We start from the raw sequence: 24,295 nt of genomic DNA, 5'->3' as shown, positions 1-24,295 counted from the left end.
CGCCTACGGGCGACGGACCGTCGAGGCGATCCGCCCGGTCCTCTAGGACTGGGTGAATCGCGACCGAGGACGTCTCACCTTCCGAGCGACGCAGGTGCTCACGGGACACGGCTGTTTCGGTCGCTACCTGCACCTCGTCGCCCGGAGGGAGCCGATGCCGAAGTGCCACCATTGCAGTGGCTGCAACGAGGACACGGCGGAGCACACGCTCGCGTGCTGCCCCGCTTTCGCGGAGCAGCGCCGCGTCCTCGTTGCAAAAATAGGACCGGACTTGTCGCTTCCGACCGTCGTGGCTGCGATGCTCGGCAGCGATGAGTCCTGGCAGGCGATGCTCGACTTTTGCGAGTCCACCATCTCGCAGAAGGAGGCGGCGGAACGGGAGAGGGAGAACTCTTCCTCCCTCTCGGCGCCGTGCCGCCGCCGTCGAGCCGGGGGTCGGAGGAGGGCGTTTGTCCAGCTCCGGCCCCTATGAGAAGGCAGTCTCCTCCCGGTGATGGTCACGGGGCGACCTAAGGGGGTTGAGACTGCGCCGCACGCTACCGTCACTCTAGCGCGCTGGCACCAGGAGGACGGGACGACGCGTCGGCGGCTGCGGACTGCGATGCGGCCCGCATTTTCGTCGTCGCTGTCGTCGCCGAACATACTGTGGAAGAGCAACCCGGTCGGCGGTGTATCGCGTTCCGACCCGGCAGGCTGGTTCTGGCCCAGCGGGGTATCCCGGAACACCAGCGGCATCGCCCGGGCGGCCTGAAGGGCCGCCGTACCGCGGAGACTGACGTCGTTGGTCGTCGACTATCGCCTCGACGACCCGTCGGTCGGGCGACCTCGGGGTGGCGCCGCGTGTCTGGTTGTAGTGTTGACCGCGGGAACCCCCCTACTCTGACCGGGTTTTGACCCCGGACGGAGATCGGACGCCGGGTGTAAGAGTGCAGGGGAGTCGTTTAGTGGGTGGGCCCTAAATTCCTTGGGCCCGCGGTCTGCTCTCAACACCTGCAGATCGTAGAGTCTCACATACCCCGCGCGCCCCCTAGGCGCGGGGACCTCGTAGGAGGTTCGGCCCTCGGCCCGAAAAAAAAAAAAAAAAAAAAAAAAAAATTATTTATTACTTAACAAAATAAGATCTTATTCCTTATTAAACAATCAGATCATACTAAATTAAGATCTTGGTCTCTTTACTGCTTTCTTTTCCCTATTCAGTTTATATGCAGTTGCCATTTTCTGTATATTCTCTTTATGTATTGTATCATGGTTGACTATTCGTTTAGGATAGTGTTCTCCTATAATACATCCTGCATTTCTTTGAATTGACTGAGGTGCTTTCCATGGTTCATATATATATTCTCGTGGATACTTCTTTAATTCAGGTACATACTTCTTAATGTAAACTCCCTCTTTATCAGTTTTCTGACCAAATGCCACTGGACTATAAACTCTGAAATATTTGTAAAAGAATGCAGAAGCTGACAACCACATCCAATTACCAGCATTCAATGACCAGTCATAATCAAGTAGATAATCTTCAAATATTTTAGCTCCTTCTTCCCATGATATCCAGAGATCACCTCGGGTTAAGAAGCAAGCCACCATGTGTCTAGCTAAATGATGGATCCAACCTTCTTGTTTCAGTTGCCTCATGATTGCATCAACAAATGGGTAACCAGTTTTACCTTCTGCCCAGGCTTTTAAGAAGGCGTCATTTTTTCTCCAAGGTATTTGAATGCAAATAGCATTACCAACCATTTTGTCAAAATTGGCTACACCAGTTCCTGCTGTATAATAAAATTCTCGCCACATTAATTGTCCCATCAGAGATACTGGTGGCAAGGTGTGTTGTTTACCATTTTCCACCTCTTTGAGTTTATGATAAAATAGTTTTGCTGATAAGCAACCATGACTAATATATGGACTGAGTACTGTTGTGCTTGGTTCAATACTATTTGGAGATGAATTTGGTTTTTCAAATTTACAAACCCATTCTTTTTTAGACATGTATAAATTCAAACGTTTAAGAGCTTCTGTTTCACCACCATGATATTTCACAGGTGCTAATGTTTCTTCATCAATTTGTAATTCCTTCAAATTGGGTATACTATAGTTTTCGGATTGTATATCAATTGGCTTGCAGTGGCTTGATAAGACATTAGATATTTCTATTGGTTCCTTTACATTAATGCTCTTTACTAATGAAAGAAACTTTTGATATGTGAGTGGTACAGCTCCATTGTTCTCTCTCAAAACTTTATGTACATCATAAACTGTATGCTGTACTCTCTTGTTAATGAATACACCTTTCTTCTCAGCAATGTCTTCAATGTATTCATCCTGTTGTACAAACTCAGGATCTATATCCACTTGACATGTTAAATATTTTACTTGCCAGTCATCAAATAACTTAGGCAATAGATCCACAGCTTTTCCTCTCAAAACATACAGACAAGTGTTTAATTTCTTTAAATTGTTATCTAAATCTTCTAAGCTTTGTAACAAAAACCGCAATCTATTTATGCCTACTTTATCATTAATGTTTGGATCTAAAAAATAAATTGGTCTGAGCAAATGTTTTCTATTTTCTGCCTGAAAGTTGAAAATAAATATTTGTTACTGATGTTCTACTTAACGTACTATCAGTAGTTCAATACTACAATAATGCGAAATTGGAAAAATTGCAGTAAATTTCTACTTATTTAAACGTTAGTACTTCATGAAATATTGCTTAAAGAATAAGAGCATCATGAAGGAAAATATAATATTTGAAACTGAAATTAACTTACTTCATTTATAGCATTGCGAAGGGCAAGGTTATCATGAATACGTAAATCTAAGCGAAACCAATGAATAACCGTTGGGGTTTTGGACATTTTACTCTTTTAAAGAGTGAAGTATTATTAATTTTGCAGAAACAAATGAAAGGTTCTTGTTTTGTAGGTAACTATTTCAAATCTTGCTGTGTAGTGTGTACTATAAATAATGATGTAGGTAATTACGTAGTTACGTAATATGAGTATTCTGTTTACATGAAGGGTTTAAATGGAATTTTGTTTATATGTATGTACCAATCAAGGGTCATTGATAATACAAATTCTATTTTTTATTAAATGCATGAGGTACCTACTACATAAAGGTAAGTAGGTACCTAAGTACATACGGTACATATCATATATTAAGTGTATAATCTATGGTACATATATCTTGGATTTATTTTATTTTAGGTTAAGTAGGTAGGTAGGTACCTACGTAATACGCACTAAGGGTGAGACCGATATATTAGTATTCATTATGATATTCGTAATACAGCTTGTATTCGTGTATCGGTAATCCGTCGAATTCTGATATGCTAATATTCCGTATTACTCTATTCATAATATTAGACAACTCACATCGGTCGGGTTGTATCTATCACTCGAAAATATACTGGCATACGCCGTACGTGTCTCGCGGATATCTGTCTATCACATTCATAACAATACTGCATGCGCTAAGAGTAAGTGAGATAAACTACATGTTTACATATTGAGCAATGAAAATAAGTACATATCATTATGAGTATAAGGACTATTTTTTAATTCAACTTTTTACATGTCAAAGATGCTAGTGGGAATTTTTAAATGCATTACTTTTTAATGTTTGAACCTTCATTTCTTGATTCAACTAAAGATTCTACTCAAGGCAAAATAGTGCATTTTACATTTATTGGAATAAAATCGGTGAGCTTTATTTTCATTATTTTAATTTTATTTTCTGTTTCCTTTGAATTAGTTGGTTTTAAAACGATGATTTGAAAAACGAAAGTAGGTACGGTAGTTGACATTGTTTACCAATTTCATAAATTAAATTTTTTTTACACAAAATGTAATACTGCCACAACTAAATTAAGTGTTTTTACGTAATAAATTATGATGACAATATATTTTTGTGGTGGTATTTAATTATCTTCTACGGACTTCTCAAAATTTAAATAAAAGTTTGATTTTTTTGATTTTTTTTTTATGAACTTTGATTTGAATCGAAATGACTTTCTAAACAAACGGTTCGTGGATTATAATATTATAGATGTTGTGTACCCACTAGCCACCTCAGTACCATGTGAGAGGATTTTTGAAAAAAATTAAAAAAAAAAATTTCAAAATTTATAAACTTATTTCTGACCGACGTAACAGGCTTTCGGTAGAAAAAGTAAAAAAGCTGATATTTTTATGCACCAATAACAAATAAATAATATTATTAACTTGTTGTTTATATTAATGTACAATGTTGACCAAATTCTGATTTAATAATAATATTAATTTTAATGTACATAATATTACTTGTAAAATATTTAGTGTGAAGTCAAATTCCTAGATACAATATACTATTTATATTATTAAATAGCTGACCCGGCAGACTTGGTAGTGCCTCAATCGATAAATAAAAGACCTAAGCTTTTGTATGAAATAAACTTAAAACAAACAAAAGGAATCCGTCCGACGGGGGGATATCAAAGGAAAAACAAAATTGTTATTTTTATTTCATTCCGAGCATTTTCATATTTATTTTAACTTTTAAGCCTTCTCTGGACTTCTACAAACAATTCAAGACCAAAATTAGCCAAATTCGGTCCAGCCGTTCTCGAGTTTTAGCGAGACTAACTAACAGCATTTCATTTTTGTATATATAATACCTTAACTAATACGTGAATATCCTGATATCTTAATATACTTCGATAAAACGGATAAACGAGTTAAAATTAATACGGTACGAATACCGTATTAAGTGTATTAATAATCATTAACTTATTTCACGAATACCGTATTAAGTTTAAATCGTTTACCCGTTTTATCGAAGTATATTAAGATATCAGGATATTCACGTATTCGTTAAGGTATTATAATATTACATCATGAATATATTAGTATTCGCTAATATTGATAAATATCGGTATTAACCCATCTTTAATACGCACCTACATATTTGTTTTTGTTTTTGATGTATTATCTATGGTCTGTCTTTTCTTCCTTCTTATTTTGAAGGATGGCAATTGACTTCTGGCGAACGCATTGCCATCGTTGCCAATACCGAGTTTATAAAAATCTCCATTAATTGTTCAAAACCGACACACATGAAAAAGTGCATGAAGTGAAATGAGATGAACTTAATTTATTTGCATATATAATTAGATGAAATGAATTGAAATGAAACAAGATGAGACGATATGAAAGCCCAGTAAAATAGTGGATATTGATTGACGTCCAGCGACTTTGTTTTATTTTTCCAGGCTAGTGCACTAAGGTTCCCACAAACATTTCATAAGCTACCATTATTATGCCAGCCACTCACATGCGCGCGAACATTTGTACATTGTACGAATTGTGTACGCGCGCATGTGAAGGGCCGTCAGACATTCATTCGCAAACTTAGCGGCTGTGCAAATAGGTTCGGTACTCAATTAGCGAACCCGTTTGCGCTTCCTCCTACACTTGTTTACGAATGTCTCACGACTTTCTCCTCCTTTTTAATTCGTCAATAGAATATTGAAGAGAAAGTGTTTTGAATTCTTTCCCAGACATCATTAACAGCCATGCTGTTTTGATGGGATTTCTTTTGATGAAGATACGCTACACAGTAGACGTCACGATCTATGTAAATAGCGAAACGTCCGTTGCCTTCGCAATCGTGGGCGCAACTGGTCACACGAATGTGTGGGAGACTACGCGAAGGATCGCGGTTCGCGCGCTTTGATGTCTGTTAAAAAACCGACATAGCTTGGAAGACCGCGAATTCAGCAAAAACTTTGCATAATCATTTGCAAATGTCGTCTTACACTTGTGGGTTTGCGTATTCGTGCGAATGTGAGTAACCGGTATTACGCTTAAACCCGAAGAACCACTAAATTAACAAAATAATACAAATCTAATACAAAAATAATACAATCATAAAACTTCGTTCGAATTGATGGCTTAAAGAGACTTTTTGGTGGGAACGCACGGAATGAAGTTATGTGATTTGTTTTATTATGTATATTTAGTGTTTCTTCAGGTTTAAATGTGTAATAACGGTGGTTTATTAACTGTTTAATATCTGTGAAAATGCACAAATGTGGGAAAATGAAACAAAGCCGCTGGACGTAACTTCTCGGGATTCTCCAAAAAGTCCACTGAGAAAATCTCAGTACTAAATAACCACCATTTTACTGAGATTATATTTCATCCCATATCATTTCATTTAAGTTCATCCCAGTTGATTAACGTCTCAAATTAATCATCTTCATTTCATTTCATATTATTATTTTTCATAAAAATAAGAACATAAATTAAAATAAGACATGACTCAAAGATCTTAGTTACCAGGTCATAAAATTCCTTAAAATAATGGCATAAAGAGCTTGTTACCACACTATAAAATCGTTAAAAAAATCATGAAATGAAAACAAAACAACAAAATATCCAAATGTTTTGGAAGTGTAAAGAAGTGTAATTTAAATAAAATTAATAATGAGAGTATTTTCAATGACATAAACATAACTGACATAAACATTCAAATTCCAAATACTTTAGTGTCAGGATGTCTCTAACTTTCAACTAAATATAAATATTGGACCTTAGCTACCCAATTTGAATATTTAAACATAATTTAAATTAGATAGGTTTGCGAAAACATATCTCATTGTAATATTTTTTAATAAACCAAGCATTTTTATTTCGATTATGTGTTTTAATCGGTCTAGAAATGATATGTAGAATTTTATTCAAATAAATTACTACCTAAGTATTTACTGTCAGTACTCGAATACAAGATTTCATTCCTATAATGTCAGTGAAAAATAGAAGCTATCAATATGCCGAAAATCATAGAATTAACAGTTGAAATAGAAATACAGAGGGTAAGAGAGTATCTAATTATTATAACAGTACATATATTCACCTATTAAATTTGTAAATACATATTGTTGCTTAATAAAATTGGTCGAAAATTTGAATGTATTTAATAATCAAATATGTAACATTATATTAGGCACATTACCTTATGTAAAGTGTTTTATCGCGATAGCTTTTATTTGTATAAATCATTTCAGTATCTATGGTATACTGGATACCATTTGTAAAGATGAAAATGTTTCAATTTGTAAATATTTGATATGCCTTATCGTTTTTCTGTACTCAAGGTCTATCTAGTACTGAGTACATTTTGGAGCCAACCTCACACTTGGTGGAGTAAGTGTTGTTGGTTCAATCCTACTTAGGGCAAAACATTCCTGTGATTAGATTTGTTGGTTTTGTGTTTGGGTGTTTAATATCTAAGAATGTATATGTAAAGGTATATATTTAAGCATGTTACATAGTATATTAGTTTAGGTTTTAGATTCATACTTATATAATTACTAAAATATTTCCACTTTAATATCATGTAAATTTGAAAAACATGAAAACGTCTGTCAGTTAAAGTACTTTCTAGTTAAATATGTTAGGTAGTAATTAATGTTTATTGAATTTTACAGGTCTCATGTCCTGGTGTGTGGCTATGTCAAGATGGTAGAGTTTCATTATCAGTTTATGCACTTGGCACCAGTTATCAAACATGTATGCTGCCTCCTATTTTTCCTTTGACGTTCAAAGATGTGTTCTACTTTCGTAAAAGATTCCAAGAGACTTGTGCTTTGAACAATATTTGTTGTCTATTGAGTAAGTTTTATACAGGCTGTATCATAAAGGATATATATATCAAGTCGAAAACTGTAACTGTTAAGAAATGGTGCATGTGCAACTCACATGAAAGAAGTGGAACTTCTTTTGTGGTGTGTAGTGTTGCGGGTTTTCTTCATTTTTCATCCTTAAGTCAAATTTCTCTTGTAATAAGGAATGCTGTGTAGAAGAGAAACAACCTCTAAAAAATGTATATCTTTATAAAAAAAAATTATATAAATATATATCCTATAAAATAAATGTATATATTATAGATCCTTCATTAAAATAAAATATAAGATAGTTAATGTGTTATTGCCATCTACAGGAGCTATGACAAACTAATGAAAAGCCATCTAGGGGCCTACGCCCGTAAACAGAATCTGTATAAGAGAAACGACTTAGCTTACTTTCTCCCTCTTTCCAAGGTCGAGTGGTTCGCGAGATGCCGTGTCTATTTTCTCATTCTCGCTCGTCCTAATTTATATATTTTCTCTCTAGCTGTAACGAATCTGTCGCCAGTTAAATTTTACCCTCAACGCGCCAAAGAAGTTTCACTTAAACAATCGACTTTGGATACAATAAATCGAAATCATGAAATTATTGTACTGTCATTGGTCCTTGATGCGTGTGCAAATTTTAAAGATAATCGTATGTTGAAAACTTTGAAAATAACGTTCAAACATTCCATTAAATACAAACAAACATAAACAATGGTGTTAAAAATTTGGCAAATTGGCTTTGATACTTTATTAAGATAAAATCCGATGTTGAAATTTCCATTTAACTTTCAGAGGACGAAACTATTTATTGCGAGCTGGTGCAGTGGTCAGAAGACTGTGTGTCCAATGAATGCACAATCCTCGCCCAGTACCTTGGCGCGCTGAATGATGTGCTTTTCCCGCCGAACATGTGCTCTAATGACGGAGTGGATCTGCTAATGAGAAGATCTAAAGATTTTCCTGTGAGACATACATGCTTTTACAGTTCAGTTTTGCCTTGATATAAAATGTACTGTTACAATCTTGGGCTCGGGATAAATAATAATTTTCCACCGAAAAATAACTTAAAACTGATAATTATTACGACACTTAAAGGTGGAGTCCGATATCACAATTCATTTTTTTGCTTTCCTTCAGGCGATCCCCTTTATGTTTTCCTTCGAATAGAAAAATTATTACTGACTGCCTTTGTGTCGTCTTTGCAACGCTTTTATAGTTGCACGACATGTCTACAATTTTCCAGAATATTCCCAATAATACTAGTCGTTTCGATATCCGTTTTCGCTATTCGATAACAGGTGGCGTTACTCGTACCGCTGTAATAATATCATCAACTCTAACTGGAACTGCATCTCCTCGGAAGTGCTAATAACTCAATTACGTATTCAATTAATTCATTTTGAAAAGTTGAAAACTTGCATGTCGCTTTTTAATGAAGGGATGTAAGTGGGTATGTATATGTCGCAACCTTATTCCCCAATTTCACGGATAGCATCTACGTGCATTTTGAATAAGCTTTATTCCCACGCGAAAGCTTGAACATTACATACGTACGTTTGCGAATAACAAAGCGAAACTAACACGGACCAATGTAAATCTTTACGTGCCATATGTCATTCAGTTAAACTATGCTCAGTAGATTTCGTTTCCCAGGGTATCCTGTCGCCGAAAATCGAGATCGCCACGAAAGTTCGCATAGACGAAGTCTGGAATCAGTCGTGCGTCGGTCACTTCAAGCAGACCCCCTGCCACTGCGATAACGATTCCTCCAGACAGAAGACTGTTTGTCACTCCGCCAAATACCATAGGTAATCGAACTCGTACTTATTTCTATAGCGAATATTTAAAATGATTCCAATGATTGTAATAAATTACCACCTATAATTTCAGGGTGGTTTTTTTTTTTTGTTATTGCCTAGATGGTTGGACGAGCTCACAGCCCACCTGGTATTAAGTGGTTACTGGAGCACATAGACATCTACAAAGTAAATGTGCCACCCACCTTGAGATTTAAGTTCTAAGGTCTCAGTATAGTTATAACAGCTGCCCCAACCTTCAAATCGAAACGCATAACTGCTTCACGGCAGAAATAGGTGGGGTGATGGTACCTACCCGCGCGGACTCACAAGAGGCCCTACCACCAGTAACGTGGATGTGATAGGGTGGTTGTGACGCTGTGAAAGGAAACTTACGTGAGCTCCAAGTGTCGGACTGGCAAGGTGTTGCGCAGCGCCGGAATGAATGGCCGCGTTTATTGTCGGAGACTCACTTCGGGGTCATAGCGCCAGCGCAGTAGTAGTGTATAATTAAAGTAAATCTCATAAGGCCTTCGTTAGAATAAAATGTTTGAAGTGAAAACTACATAAGTTGTTTTGCGATTTGAAACTCGACGAAACAAGAAGGCGACACTAAAAAGAGAAACATATCTCTAGGATATAGGGTCACATTTATGGCCTATTTACCGTCTGAGAACTATTTTTCGCTCAAAAAGCATTACTCGACTACAAATAGTGCTTTGGAGAAGTAAAAGTAGGTATAGAAGTTTTGAAGACATACCCTAAAATTTTGTATATTTCTCATGTTTTTTTTTAGAAAAAAGTGCGGCACCAGTCCTTGCAAGAGATCCGCATCCAGATCCAGATCGAGATCAAGATCTGGGGGGTCCAGATCTTGTTGTAGCCTAACTCCTGTCGCAGCAGAACTAAATAGCACATGCCGATGTCCCAAGTAAGTGTGCTTTTGTCGCCTATGTCGGTCGTGATATTGAAACCTGGGCTTAGCTCAATCTAACTCGGAGCTAAGGTTGAGCTATAGCCCTAACATTAAGACTTATAACACATTCGACTAATAAACATTCCACTTCATATCCCTTGATATTTCAAATCTTTTCAACAACATGACTTCCTTTCTACGATCAAAAGGGTTTTACGTGATTCAAAATGTGTTCCAACTTTGCAACATACATATGACATGACAATAGGCAACATCGGTTTCCCACATCTAAACATTTAAAGAAAAATGTTACGATCGAAAACAGGGACGCCTCAATCACAGGTTTGTTTGGTTAATGTTCGATACTGCTCGGCAACCCTAAATAATACTACAAAATGTATTGTTTAGTTGATTTGTAAGTTGCAGCTGACAAGCAATAGCAAAATAAATATGTGTTATAGTTTAAAAACATAAAAAAGACACGCTTAAATAGCATACATTAAATAGTAACAATTAGTTTCATCCAATTTTTTATTCAGTTGATACTTGGTCAGGATATTAGAGCGAAGTCATAGTATTGCTTGCCATCGGTACTTGATGTGTATGAAAATTTTGAAATTAATCTGAACATTCCATATTATTAATTTATTTATTTATTACATGAAGGGCTAACAGCTTAACTTAATAGAGTTAAACAACTACAAATATAAAAATAAAAGCCAATTTAATTACCCACCAATAAAAACCAACTTGAATCACTAGATAAAAACAAATAAGCATGCAAGTATTAATACATATAAGTAAAAGAAAACTTAAACCATACTAAATTAAATGTACAGTTACATATAAATGTTACACATTAATATAATCTCAATTTATGTTTATTGATTTTTAAAGTCAATAGTCCATGAAAATTACTAACATACACACACTAATCATCATTACCATCGCACCGCCCGCCACCAGAGTAGAGTTCATCCATACTACCTGGAGCCACTGCGGTCACCCACAGTGCGTTTCCAGAGATCTTTTTTGCCACGTACCATCCGGCTATGGAATGAGCTCCCCTCCACGGTATTTCCCGAGCGCTATGACATGTCCTTCTTCAAACGAGGCTTGTGGAGATTATTAAGCGTTAGGCAGCGGCTTGGCTCTGCCCCTGCCATTGCTGAAGTCCATGGGCGACGGTAACCACTCACCATCAGGTGGGCCGTATGCTCGTTTACGCGCTTGGGATCGAGATAACTAAACCTTCACCGAAGTACAATTTAAAACTCTATTTAACACTTGGAACACTTAAGACACACTTCACAATTCCTTCACTCTTCCCCCTTCGCTTCAGGTGATCTTAATAACTGCCTTTGTGTCATCTCTGCAACACTTTTAGAGTCGACACGACAAGCTACATTTATCGAGAACATTCCCAGTGGTATTAGGCGTTACGATATATTATGTTTCTGTTATTTGATAATAGATGGCGTTACACATCTCGAGCGTTCTCGATATTACTAGTCTTTTTTTATATTCGTTTCTGATATTTGAAGGCAGATGACGCTACTCTTAGGGACATAACATTACGGAGAAAAACAAATTCCTTTTCTCTATTATAGTCCAATGTCTAAATCCCGGACGTCAGTGTCGCGCGGGCGGGCCGCTAGGGGCGCGCGGCCTGCCCCCTACAGCGTGTACAGTGTGGCGCAAGTCACACGCGACCGCGACGTGCGGCGCGATGATTGTGACCAAACCGAAAGGTTACAATACCCTGCACTCGTTTTTTAATTTAATACCTTTTATCAATGCCATAAGCAAACGTATTTTCAGTAGACTGTTTGGCGGCAACGCGAGGAGTGAAGTTGTGTGATTTGTTTTATTTTGTCTATTTAGTGTTTCTTCAGGCTTACATGTGTAATAACGGTGGTTTATTAACTGTTTAGTATCTGTGAAAGTGCACAAATGTGGGAAAATAAAATAAAGCTGCTGGACGTAACTTCTCAGGATCCTACAAAAAGTCTCAGTAAATGACCACCATTTTACTGAGATTATATTTCATCCCATATCATCTCATCTCATTTAATTTAATTTCATTTCATGCCATGTTTCATATTAATTAGCTTCATTTCACTTCATATTAACATTTTTTATATAGTGCAGTTTTCATTAAAATTGAAATAAGACTTGACCTAAAGGTCTTAGATACCAGGTCATAAAATCCCTTAAAAAACAAGTATTCTCAGTAACTGATAGACGTAATTCAAATTTTGTCGCTCACCTTAGACGCAAGAGGGTGCGTAACTGTGGGATGCTTTCAACACGACCTAAAAAGTATTTAAGACGAGAATCGGAGGGCCGGAAGTAATGTCTAAAAATTAAGGAGGAATCTTTGCTACCGTTACTCACGTCTTAGGGTTGGGGTTCATCGAATATCAAAGAAATCGACATAAATAAGATTATTAGTAACATAGTCATGCGCGTGTCTCCAATCATGTGGACTTCGGGTGCAGAAAGAAATGTTTATATTAAAAATATAATAACAAAATTTAAAAAAATCGTACTTATAACCATAGCCCGACCCGGAAAACTAGTAACGCACTTATAAACTTTAATATATATTTTTTTAAATTCTAGATATCTATAATTTTCTCTTAGATAAGATTCAAGTAGTTATACCGTGATGCGCGCACAACGGCAGACTTATATCATTTTACAGAGATACTGTGAGCTCAGTAAATGATAATTCAAAAAAACATTCAACTGTAAAATGGCGATACGATCCCCCATGTCATAGGCACGGAATATCTAAACGAAAAACTTACTCGAAATGTGAATTAAACCTATTAACTAACTGCTACATTTATCAACCGTTTTTCTCATATTTCAAGTTTAATCTGCAGGACGCACAGCGAAACGGACAACATAAGCTCGGACAGAATACAAAAGTTAATATTAGAGAGTCGCTATATCGACCTCGAGCCCTGCAAGTCAACGCGTAGGGAGACGCTCAACAAAACGAACGTCGTAGGTAAATTGACTCCGTGCGTCTGTGAAATATGTCGGCGCTATCACGAGCTGTTTCACTCGGAGGGTGGTTTGAAAAGTTGATGACTATGTTCCCGTTTAGATTCATCAAAAGAAATTTGTTGTTGTTGTAATCAAAATGTTTTAGGACCACGAATTTAGATACACTTTAAGTATTTGTCTTGCCCCAAATTATATAGTATTAAAATATAAAATGCACTATAATCTGTAATAATTTACAAAAACATCTACAATTTTTATTTTAAATCTAGTTCTGAGTCTATTTATGTTGAATATTAAATTGTAATGTAATAAATTATTATATTGTTCTGAAAAATGTTTTTTGTCTATTGTTTATTAATATTAATTTAATATTTAAAATAATTATGTTGATCATGAAATAAAACAACTAAAAATATATTACATGTATTTCATTTATTATCATCTTATAATTTTATAACGGGTAACTTAAAATTACACTTTATAATTAAGTGATATGGCTCCACTTTCTAAATACTAAATTCTTTATTTTTAATTAATATATTATAAAGATCAGTTCACAATAAAGTGTTAATATTATTTTTTTTACTTTTCGTCAATAAATACAACTGGTTTCAATGTTCAACTAAGGGTTTCTACATTAAAATACTAACGTTTAGTAATTCGATAAATTATAAATGAAGTCTAATTTATAATCAAAGTTATTGGAATTTTTTGATACTAATAATATGTTTTAGTATACGAAAACAAGTTATACCATATTTCTTTTCCATTATTTTCAATAATTAAAAACGAAATGCAAATCATAATGGTAATCGAATACTTTTTTAACTTATAATAACAATAGATCATTAAAACTAGATTTGTTTTATAAAATATATAAAAATACGTTATTTTTTTCTCAAAACGCAATTAAAATTAATCGTTTCACTTTATATCGGTAGATCTTTCGATTAATCGAATCACATTTTAAGCATAACTTCAATTAAGTTCCTACTGAGTATAAGGGAAGGGTACACAGTTTCATAAAAAAAATATTTATCGTCCTAACTAATATATAAGATACCTCAGACTACTTTTCTATACACAAAGAGGTAGAAAAAGAAAGGTAAAGAAGTATTCAATAGAAATAGTTTCAAAAACGAAACTTAATGAAGAATGAATATATGCGGGTAGTTTAAAAATTTAAAAAAACAAACACGCTTTAATCCCTTTTTATCCTGATCAGTGTATCAGGCCAAAGTAATTGTTGTATCGTCATCGATAATTGAGACGTGGACCAATTTTAAAGCTAATGGGACTTCGTAAAGTTAGTGAAAAATACGTTGTGAAATATTCGATTATATAAATAGATAGAAATACATCAAGATATTAAAAGCGTGTTAAAGTAATATAGGTACACTAAATCTAATTGTGATAATGTACTTTAATCATAGTTGTATAGTTATCGATGGCTTTCAGAATACCGCCACTGGCATGCCATCAAATACTTAGGTGTATTTGCGAGCTTACATTAATACAATAAAATAAAATGCATTTCGATAATAACTAATATTAATTGTTTATCGTGATCGCTTACTATTTTGTACATTTTTGTTTTTTTTTATTTTGTCTCTTAACAATTTTATTTTTATTCTAAATGAATTTACGTGATGGACAAATTATCATAGACGAAAGTTTTTTGTATTTAACATCGTAAGTATTGCAAAATAGTACTTTTATGATTCGGTATTGATTTGTGGGTTTCAATCACATACAAGAAATCGTTTGGAATCGTTCCTTAAACCAAAATAGTTTTTATTTTTCTTTTTTAATACCTAATGTTTTGCATTGCACGCAATGTAACACAAATACGAATCAGATGACGGGCGATCTAACTCACTATTAGTAACCCTGTATATTTAATTTTGCTTGAGTATACTGGGTGTTAGGAGATCGCTATAGAAAACGAAGTCAGACGATAATACTAATTAATTAAAGATAATACTAATTAATTTAAAAAAAAACATATTTTTATAACGTTATATTAGCATTATTTACGCTCCATAATATTAGTACAGCTAAATGAAACGATAGTTTCATAAAAAATACATTACTTTACTAAAAAAAAACCAGCAATGAAACACAAAATCAAAAACAGCTGATGCTCGGATCAACGAACGTAAGGGCGCGGCGCATACTCGCGCGATCGCACAATACTTATTTATAACATTTGTCTAAATAACTCCATCATCAAAGGTGTCATTAGTACTATCGTCGGTCTTCGTTTTCAGAAGCGGTCTCCTAACCCTCAATATATCGCAAATGTTTGTTATACAATTTTGCTATTTCGAATGAGCGCTCCTAGTTAAGTAAGTACCCTCATGGAGTGTTAACTGTTACCTTGTGTCCTTTCATACTGTTCCGTTCTTTGCTTCTTCTATAACTGGGACAGTCGGCGACAAAAGCGATTATCGCAATCAGCGAGAACACCGCGTAGAATACGGTCAGCGCGATTAGGAATCTGTCGTCCGTTTGCTCCCAGAGGTTGTCCGCGCGAAGGTACCCGTAGTTGGAGAGCACCTGAGTTCCATTCGGCGGCGGACACGGCGATTGTACTATTATATCGGGATACGGCCTCTGCAATATTTCGTTTAAGATTCATTTAAGACTTCTTTTTTCCCTACTTATACTAGTAACCTCGAGAGGTTATTCTAGATTCACTGAACTAGTAGGTGAGCTCGCGGGACTCAAACCTGATGACGTTGCTAACACGAACCCTAGCAAGAGCCGTGCTTCGCAGAATCTACCACGTTATCGGAAACGCGACCCACTGAGAAGATCCGGCGAGAAACTCAGTGGGCTGTGTCTGTGGTCTATTTTTAAGGCTTGCATGAAGAAGTGGATTCCCGTTACACTCGGCACGGTACTAAAGTAGCTTCGTGTATGCTATGCCCTTACAAGGAGCAATTGAAACTGTACTGACTTGTAAAATGTACAAGTAAGTTTACTCATACCTGTCATGGCTGTTTGACGCAGCCTCATAACAAAGCAACTGCATTACAGATCAAGTTAATGTGACTAACGTTACGTCATACAGGGATAGCTTTAATTATGAAGATACTAATTCGTTGTATAGCTGAATCGATAGTGCGGTAAGTATTCTAAATTCTGGATATATATATATTTTTTAAACTATAGCTATAACTTAGTAATATTAACCATATATACTTTTTCATTGCCTCAATGATTATATCTCATCGTCAATAATTATATCATTGGCACCGCTATATCCCATTTTTAAGAGTTTTTAAGTAAATAAAATCTCACCTGTTTATTGGTACATCTGAGATCTTTACTGATGCTGTTCCTCAACACCGTTTCGCTTAGTTCCCTCCTCAATATCTCCGGTATCGTCCACCTCGACGGAGACACGTATTGCAGCCATTTCACGTAATAAGGCAGATCCGCCTGCTGTATCATCACGCCGTTCACCAAGGTGCCGAGCAAGAGACATACGCCAGATATCACTGAGGCTGTCTTCTCCATCGGTACCAGGAATATCGTTGCTCGACACACCATTTGGATGTTGATGAAAAATAACACCATGCATCCTAAAATATTGGATAAGGATTATTCGATTTTGTTGACGCGATAAAGTCTTATACTTCGATGATTACCGGCTGCACGTACGAAAAAGTGTCACGTTCCGCCTGGGACTGAGCGTGCAAGGGATAAAGAGGCACGATCGGCCCAAGCGTTGGCTTGTGACACATTTATATCCCTTCTCGCGTGTCGTCAGAGCTAGCAGTTCGAATAGTTCTGCTAATGACGTTACCACGTAAAACTAACGTCCGTAAACCGACTACAGACAACCTATATTTTTAACGAGCTTTCGAATCTTTCTAGGATTATAACAGCAAATTAAATATGAATAGGTAGGCAGCGGCTTGGCTGGCATTGCTGAAGTCCATGGGCGACGGTAACCACTCACCATTAGGTGGACCGTATGCCCGTCTACCTACAAAGGCAATAAAAAAATAAAAAAAAAATACATATCAGCTTACATATAGGGTGTTTCAAAATTTTCAATTCATGAGGGTATCATTCTGTATCGAAGTTAATAAATTCGTGTAATTCTCTGTTTAAACTGAAGATAATATTATAAATTGAATTCACAAAATATATTATTAACAGTATTTTTACGTTTCTATTTAGCGCTTATTACTTTTTTTTATATTTATACCGTAGTTCCAAATACTTTAAAAGTTTTGTGGCCACAACAAGTGACTCGGTCAACTGTAAAAGTAGTTTTAATCATGTCTTTGCATCGTAAGAAAACAGAGAAAGAATACTACTAAAAATTAGTGCAAGCGGTTCTGTGAACAATTTAAAAAAAAGGGTTATTACCTCCTGATGTTTTAAACTAAATTTTCTATGACAGCCGCGTATAATACCATGACTTTAAGATAATATATATCACAAGTTATTCCACTTAAAATGTATTTTTTTATTATTACTTTTTCTAGGGAAAATAATATAGATTGTAAGGCCTAATATGCTTTAGACTTAGGTCCTCAATTATCTTTGCTTCAATATCTTTGCTCTAATTTAATAAAACACCTTTCTGCTGTTTCTGGATTGAACTCAGCTTTTGTCACACCCTGTATGTAATTTGACAACGGTAACAGTGGTACTATATAGTTTCAATTTCGTCAATAGCTTATAATTGTATATAATACATATGTAATCAAACACTTCAGTGACTACTAAGTAAAAACTCGGAAATAAATTGCTTATGATACAAACCTAAATAGATATAGAAGGCGTCGAAGGCACCTGGTGTTGGTGCATACAGCCCCGACATAGCATAACTCGGGACCAAGTATGCTAGCCAGGTCAATATCGCTGAAAGTACTTCGATAAATTGCTAGAAAAAAGCAACGATAAAATCTTAAAATACATTTCTGATATTGCAGACTTAAATTGTATGATCAACTTTTTTTTTGTGGCACTTTAGCAACAGAGGTTGTTTAATACACAACATAGTTACTAACTGACAGATTAAAATAAAAAAGGATTACTGGTGGTAGGGCGTCTTGTGAGCCCGCGTGAGTAAGTACAACCTCCTGACATATTTTTGTCTTGATACAGTAATGCGTTTGGGTTTGAAACCGTTCTACTGTGAAAATCGAGACTTAAAACTCATGTCTGAAGGTCTCTTGTCAAACACCACTACATCCCAGGTGAGTTGTGAACTCGTCGATCCATCTAAGCAATTCTTTTTTTAAATAAACTAATAATAAAAAAAACTTACGTCGTATAATATAAACACGGTCCTGGAGTAAAGTCCTACAGCGATATCTCTCTCTACGTGCTTCCTCATCGAGCTGGCCTCTCTGGCGCCGAGCCACAGCAACACCGGCCAAGCAGACAAACACATCACCGTGTAGTGAAATCCTATTCTGTCGTTCTGTGTTAACTGTCAAGAAAGTGTCAAATTAACTTTAACCTCAAAACTTTACAATAATACAATACCATTACAATTACAATAAATTCAACATGAAATTTTGTTTCTATTAATTTTTTTTAATATTCTTTAAATACATGATAATATGTAAAAAACTCGTCAATGGCAAAAAAATGGCGCGCATTCAACTTGGTGCACGTGAAAGAAGTGAAACTTCTTTTGCGGGTGTGTGTAGTGTTGTGGTTTTTTTAATTGTTTATCCTTAAATCAAATTTCTCTTGTAATAGGAAATGCTGTGTATAAGAGAAAGGGCCTAGCTGGCTTTGACTTCTCACTCTCGACGGTCGAACGGTTCGCAAGACGCTCAATCTGTTTTCTCACTCTCGCTCGTCCTAAATTGTATCTTTTCTCTCTAGCCGTAACGAATTTGTAGCAAGGTAAATTTTACTCTCAACGCGCCTAAAGAAATTTCACTTCAATAAAGTCACACGAGTAAATATCACTTGGCATATTGTGTCGGCCTCGATACGCAATCGCGACTTCATTTTTAACCAACTCAACTTTACAAGAATTAGTTTCTTCTATTCTAAAAAGCATGCAAACGCTCTGCATTAGGGTTTATATTCATGTGAAAACGTGTACCTTAGGGTCGGTGGATGGCAGGTCCCAGAAGATGGTTCCGGTGATAATAGATATAATAGCAGCTATGAGGACTCGCGTGATGATATTCGATAATGTCGAAACTTGAGTGAATACTAAAGTTTTTCTGAAATCAAATGTTAACAAAAATATGGCAAATTAATACCTAAAACTTTTAATTTTCTTAAATAATTTTAATTGTACCTATGTCAAAACAAATGAGTATCAGGGTTTATGATCTCAAACTTGATTTTTACTAAATAAAGAATGCCCAATGTCAGAATTTTTGTACACTTATTGCTGTTGAATACGTTCGGATGCAGGCGTTCCTATTGAGTTTCTCCCTGATTCTTCTCAGTGTGTCTGAGAAGACTGCTCTTGTTAGGGCCAGTTGTTTGCAAATTCTCTCAGGTTGAGTAAGGGAGCTAAGCTACCCGTTCGGGGTTGGTGAATAGTGTATTCCTGCGTGGTATTTCTAGTTGGAATAGCCTGTTAGGCTACCAGCGAATAGGTAGGAAAAAAATAATGCAAACACTTTGCATTGCTTTGTACTAAACTGAAGCTTTGTGCGCTTTGAAGAATTTGGGTATAGTTTTTGGCATAGTATCAACAACGATAGTGACTTTTGGAATGAACGAGACTTTTTTATCCATAAAGTCGATGTCATTGCTCGGATGAGTGTTGAGACGGTCCAAATGTTATCGTTTCAAACTTATATTATCAAGCAATGCCTATATCACTCCTATATGTAACACAATATAGATTACATTTTATAGTATAGCAGTACAGCAACGAGGTGATGAAAGGTATAGGTAATAGCGTACGTACTGCAGTAGTGCGAGTATCTGCACGTGCGGCGCGGGCGGGTGTCGGGGCGCGGGGAGGGGCGCGGCGGGGGGCGGGGCGGCGCGAGTGGCGGGCCGGGCAGCGCTCAGCGCCTCGATGCGGCCCGAGGACTCGAGCAGCGCCGCCGCTGACAACTCGTCCAAGGTCACCAGGTCCACTAACACAAAGATTGCTTATTATTTTCTTAAATATATTCTATCTTTGGCGTAAGAGTTGCAAAAAGATGAATGATCTCTTGATCTAAAGGTCTTAGTTAAATATCGGTAGGCAGCGGCTTGGTTCTGCCCCTAGCATTGCTGAAGTACATGGGCGACGGTAACCACTCACCATCAGGTGGGCCGTATGCTCGTCTGCCTACAAGGGCAATAAAAAAAAAGTTACCAGGTCATAAAATCGCTTAAAACAAAAGATGAACGATCTATCATCGTTCTATGCTAACACCCTCCACAGATGTCACAGAAAGAGAGATAAGAGAAAGAGAGAGACATAGAGAACTTCCAGCTACTTACAATAATAGTCCGATGGGTTCTTGAAGGCAGGGCAGGGATAATCGATGGATGAGAAATATGGCAACATATCCCGTCTGTAACCGCTGAACATTGTTCGACCTGCTGATATTAATACAACCTGTAATACGAAAAACCATTTAAATAACAAGAACCGGAGTAGATTTCATCCGTATTTCCCGGAACCACCGTGTTCGTCCAGTGTATCCAGAGAATATTTTTGCTATTTAACATCCAACTCTCTTATAAACTTTCATCTGCGATGATCACAGCGTGACATGGTATGTCTTTTTAAAAGAGGTTTGAATGACTTCAGCGGTATGCAGCGATTTCGAGGCACTCTTGACATTCCTCACGTCCATACGGCATGGTAACCACTAACATCAAACCCTAAACTCGCCTGAATTTCACGAACAATAACATTAATTTTTGACGATGTTAACATAAAAAGATAAATGAAACTTACTTTAGTCAACATGGCAAAAATCTCATACGTAGGTGGATGTAACGACATGATCACGACACGACCAGTGCTGGCCCAGTTCCGAAGATACTCCACCAAGAAGAACGTGTCAAATATGTCCATCTCTTTCGTAGGCTGGTCTAAGATAAGGATAGCCATATCCAAAAGTAGTTGACACGCAACATTCAGCCTACGGATCTCCGAACGAGTCAATCGCCCAACATTCGTGTCCCTGACTTGTTCTAAACCAAGCTCTTCTATCAGAAGATTTATCTGGAATTATTAATCTAGTATTAATTAGTGTGTTTACACAGGCAGATAAGCTATAGACTCTTAATATAATAATCTTATGCGAAATACAAAAAAAATATATATATAAAAAAAATCGTTATTCTTCTGATGCAATGGATACCCAAATCTTGTTACGAACAGATCCAACATGCACGTAAACTTTAAATTTATTAATAACAAAGAAACAAATATATAAAAAGACCACTCGATCAAAGAGATTCAAAACGGACGCATTGAAATTCTTCCAAATCCTTTCCAAATCCTACAGTGTTACCGCTCAAAAATACTTACGATAAATGCAAACGTAAGTTTTGTTGTAACGTTTTCATGTCGCAACTACAGAATTGACAATCGTTAAATTTTGCTCACATGTTGTCGGGGGTGTTGTGTAAACATGTTGTTGTGAAAAAAAAGATATAGGACTATAGCTTTCACCATAAAAAGAAATATTCCAGAGGGATATTTTTATACTTAAAAAAAGCTAGTTTAATAAATCAATAATAACATTATTAACTTAACAGATAATAATAGTTTAACTTAAAAATGGATTTTAAGTTCGTTGTTTGATTGAACAGCCCTCATATTTCAAGGTCTCAAGTGGAATTCACATTAAATCCAGGCGCTCCGATAAAGATATGTTATGAGCTCCCCTGAAAATATGTGTGTATTTTGTTGTCAACTTCAAAGATGTCGGAAAAACATTACTTACCCGATCACGGTCACCCATTTTAACGTGACTATGCGTGTTCCTGGGCTTCCTCAATGCGGCATGAAACCTCAACGTGTGCTCCACTGACATGGCGGGGCACAGCGCGGTGTCATTCCTCACGTATGCTACCACTTTCCTAAGCGTAGACGAAGCTACAGGCTGCCCATTGATCACTATATCGCCGGATAGTTTCTGTGACAACATTGGAAATAATCAACCTAAATAATCGACCAAAGCGGTGCGTGATTTCTCCTCATTTATTATTATTTTATTTATCCTATTTGATTATCTCGTTCACATTAGTAACTGGGAGATCGATGGTACGGGCCCAAGCCAAGATATCATCGATAGGTAAGTATATTTAGTATTAGTATTTGTGTGTTTGTTTCCGTAACTTATAATATTATTTATTATATGTACATAAATGAAGTCTCCAGCTATAAATCTTTATGACAAACATCACATTTACATGCTTACAAAATTGAATTTGAAGTTAAAAACCTATATTTAAAGCTTACAGGTTACATATAGGTTACATTTTAATGCCTAGTACCTTTAAAATATTAACCATCACTAATATGGCTTTTTAATGCGGTGGTTTGCACTATATTTATATGCCAACGAAAACGCTGGATATAACGCGAGATTAAATCTTAAAAAATACTTTTAACAATTTGCCACGTTAATTGAATTTATTGTAAAAATGGAATATTACCTTCCGAACTCCAGCTAGAACGTCCAATAGTCCCGTCGCCTCATGCTGAGCGGTCGCCAGCACTGCGAGAATCTCGCCACACTTCACTTCGAAACTCAACCCTGACACCACGAGCGTTGATTTGTTTTCCGGTGACGTTATTTCTAAACTGTTCACCTGTGAATTAAGATTTGTTTATATGTTACCGGAAATGTATGTAATCCGTCATTGTATACAATTCCTAGGAAATGTATGTAATTCCTAAAATCGCACGGAAATGTGTGAAATAAATTATATTATACTTACACATTACACATTTCCTAGGAAATCTATACATTTCCTAAATAGCAATCGGAAATGTAAAACATTTAAGATATTGGTGGGTACGCGGGGACCATAGAGTAAGATTATATATAACCTAGCGGGGACAGCGGGACGAGTCTTGCACTACGGTCAGTTGCCAACTTGCAATCCACTGGAACCGGCCAGGGATTTAAGAAGTGCCTTTGCAAGAAAAACTATGCTACATCAAGATGTCTGGGTTTTAAAAATAAAGTATTATGTACTTCCAAATGCCATTCGAGCTTACCCTGCAAAAATAAATAGCTATATGGACTGACAAAGTATTATAATATAAAGATTTACTTTTATACTTTGACATTTATAATTACTTAATTATCAGACTGATTACTTGCCAAATGAAAATTTGATTTTATAAGAATAAATATAAGTTGATTTTGTGATACGTTAAAAGTTAATAGATAGTTGATTTTAGAAGGTTTAATTAGTAAGATAATATGAACATATTATTATTATTTTACGGTATGACTGTTACCCGATTGTCTCAATAGTGTTATAATAAAAAAATATTATTAACAACGTGTTTTATTACAGAAAGCATTTACTTTATACATTTCCTAATACGATATTGGAATTATATACAATTCCGAGGAAATTTATACATTTCCTAGGATATCTATACATTAAATAGTTTTTCAAACAATATTTTATACATTTCCTAAATAGTATCGGAATTGTACACATTTCCTAGGATTTGTATACAATTCCTTGATTTCATACAATTCCGGTAACATATACATACTTCGGTAATGGCAAATTTACTGGTTTCTTGTAATCCCGCACGGGTACAGCTACCACCACCTTGTCTATTTATATCGTAAAGCATTAACGCGTTCTGGCTTAAAGAGTGAGGCAACCGCTGCGTTATGGAACTGATATTTAGAACTCGTGTCTCTAGGTCGGTAACGGCATTTATGTTGTTGACGCCTATCGGCTCTAGTAACCAGTTTATTG

At 36.2% G+C, this 24,295-nt stretch overlaps 3 protein-coding genes across 7 annotated transcripts in view; 1 reads left to right on the top strand and 2 right to left on the bottom strand.

Moving 5' to 3' along the window:
- Positions 1-1,085: 1,085 nt before the first annotated feature.
- phr6-4 ((6-4)-photolyase) lies at positions 1,086-2,910 on the bottom strand. The gene is made up of 2 exons (XM_028187184.2): positions 2,772-2,910; positions 1,086-2,574 (listed from the first exon to the last, which is right to left on the bottom strand). Exons 1-2 carry the CDS (start codon positions 2,856-2,858, stop codon positions 1,156-1,158), a joined length of 1,506 nt encoding a protein of 501 aa, XP_028042985.2. The 5' UTR covers positions 2,859-2,910; the 3' UTR covers positions 1,086-1,155.
- LOC114252632 (spermatogenesis-associated protein 6) lies at positions 2,801-13,802 on the top strand. Of its 3 annotated transcripts, none has more exons than XM_028187205.2 (7): positions 2,801-2,925; positions 7,472-7,655; positions 8,450-8,619; positions 9,311-9,465; positions 10,250-10,384; positions 11,980-12,120; positions 13,261-13,802. In XM_028187205.2, exons 2-7 carry the CDS (start codon positions 7,556-7,558, stop codon positions 13,466-13,468), a joined length of 909 nt encoding a protein of 302 aa, XP_028043006.2. In that variant the 5' UTR covers positions 2,801-2,925; positions 7,472-7,555; the 3' UTR covers positions 13,469-13,802. The 3 variants fall into 3 exon arrangements, with proteins under 3 accessions (XP_028043006.2, XP_089592931.1, XP_028042997.2); XM_028187196.2 differs by lacking the exon at positions 2,801-2,925 and adding an exon at positions 6,380-6,856; XM_089736805.1 differs by lacking the exons at positions 2,801-2,925; positions 11,980-12,120 and adding an exon at positions 6,327-6,856.
- A 1,172-nt stretch (positions 13,803-14,974) lies between these two features.
- LOC114252921 (uncharacterized) overlaps positions 14,975-24,295 on the bottom strand; it is a 67,193-nt gene continuing 57,872 nt past the window's right edge. For all 3 annotated transcript variants that reach the window (XM_028187616.2, XM_089736793.1, XM_089736792.1), the window contains 10 exons: positions 23,003-23,158; positions 22,288-22,479; positions 21,291-21,560; positions 20,828-20,945; positions 20,301-20,475; positions 19,476-19,599; positions 18,681-18,845; positions 18,173-18,293; positions 16,694-16,977; positions 14,975-16,003 (listed from right to left, as the gene is read on the bottom strand). In XM_028187616.2, coding sequence (XP_028043417.2) covers positions 15,746-16,003; positions 16,694-16,977; positions 18,173-18,293; positions 18,681-18,845; positions 19,476-19,599; positions 20,301-20,475; positions 20,828-20,945; positions 21,291-21,560; positions 22,288-22,479; positions 23,003-23,158 — 1,863 coding nt within the window. In that variant the 3' untranslated portion in view covers positions 14,975-15,745. The remainder of the gene's footprint in view (positions 16,004-16,693; positions 16,978-18,172; positions 18,294-18,680; positions 18,846-19,475; positions 19,600-20,300; positions 20,476-20,827; positions 20,946-21,290; positions 21,561-22,287; positions 22,480-23,002; positions 23,159-24,295) is intronic.

The sequence above is a fragment of the Bombyx mandarina genome, chromosome 22 (genome assembly GCF_030267445.1).
Source record: "Bombyx mandarina strain Sakado chromosome 22, ASM3026744v2".
Taxonomy (NCBI): Eukaryota; Metazoa; Arthropoda; class Insecta; order Lepidoptera; family Bombycidae; genus Bombyx; species Bombyx mandarina.
This window is presented reverse-complemented; position numbering and strand designations above follow the sequence as displayed.

Excerpts from the sequence above, each read along its gene's own strand:
- phr6-4 (XM_028187184.2), bottom strand. The coding sequence starts at position 2,858 with ATGTCCAAAACCCCAACGGTTATTCATTGGTTTCGCTTAGATTTACGT. Across the intron at positions 2,575-2,771 it reads TTCGCAATGCTATAAATGAA|GCAGAAAATAGAAAACATTT; the intron begins GTAAGTTAATTT and ends TTCAACTTTCAG.
- LOC114252632 (XM_028187196.2), top strand. The coding sequence starts at position 6,812 with ATGCCGAAAATCATAGAATTAACAGTTGAAATAGAAATACAGAGG. Across the intron at positions 6,857-7,471 it reads TTGAAATAGAAATACAGAGG|GTCTCATGTCCTGGTGTGTG; the intron begins GTAAGAGAGTAT and ends TGAATTTTACAG. Across the intron at positions 7,656-8,449 it reads CAATATTTGTTGTCTATTGA|AGGACGAAACTATTTATTGC; the intron begins GTAAGTTTTATA and ends TTTAACTTTCAG.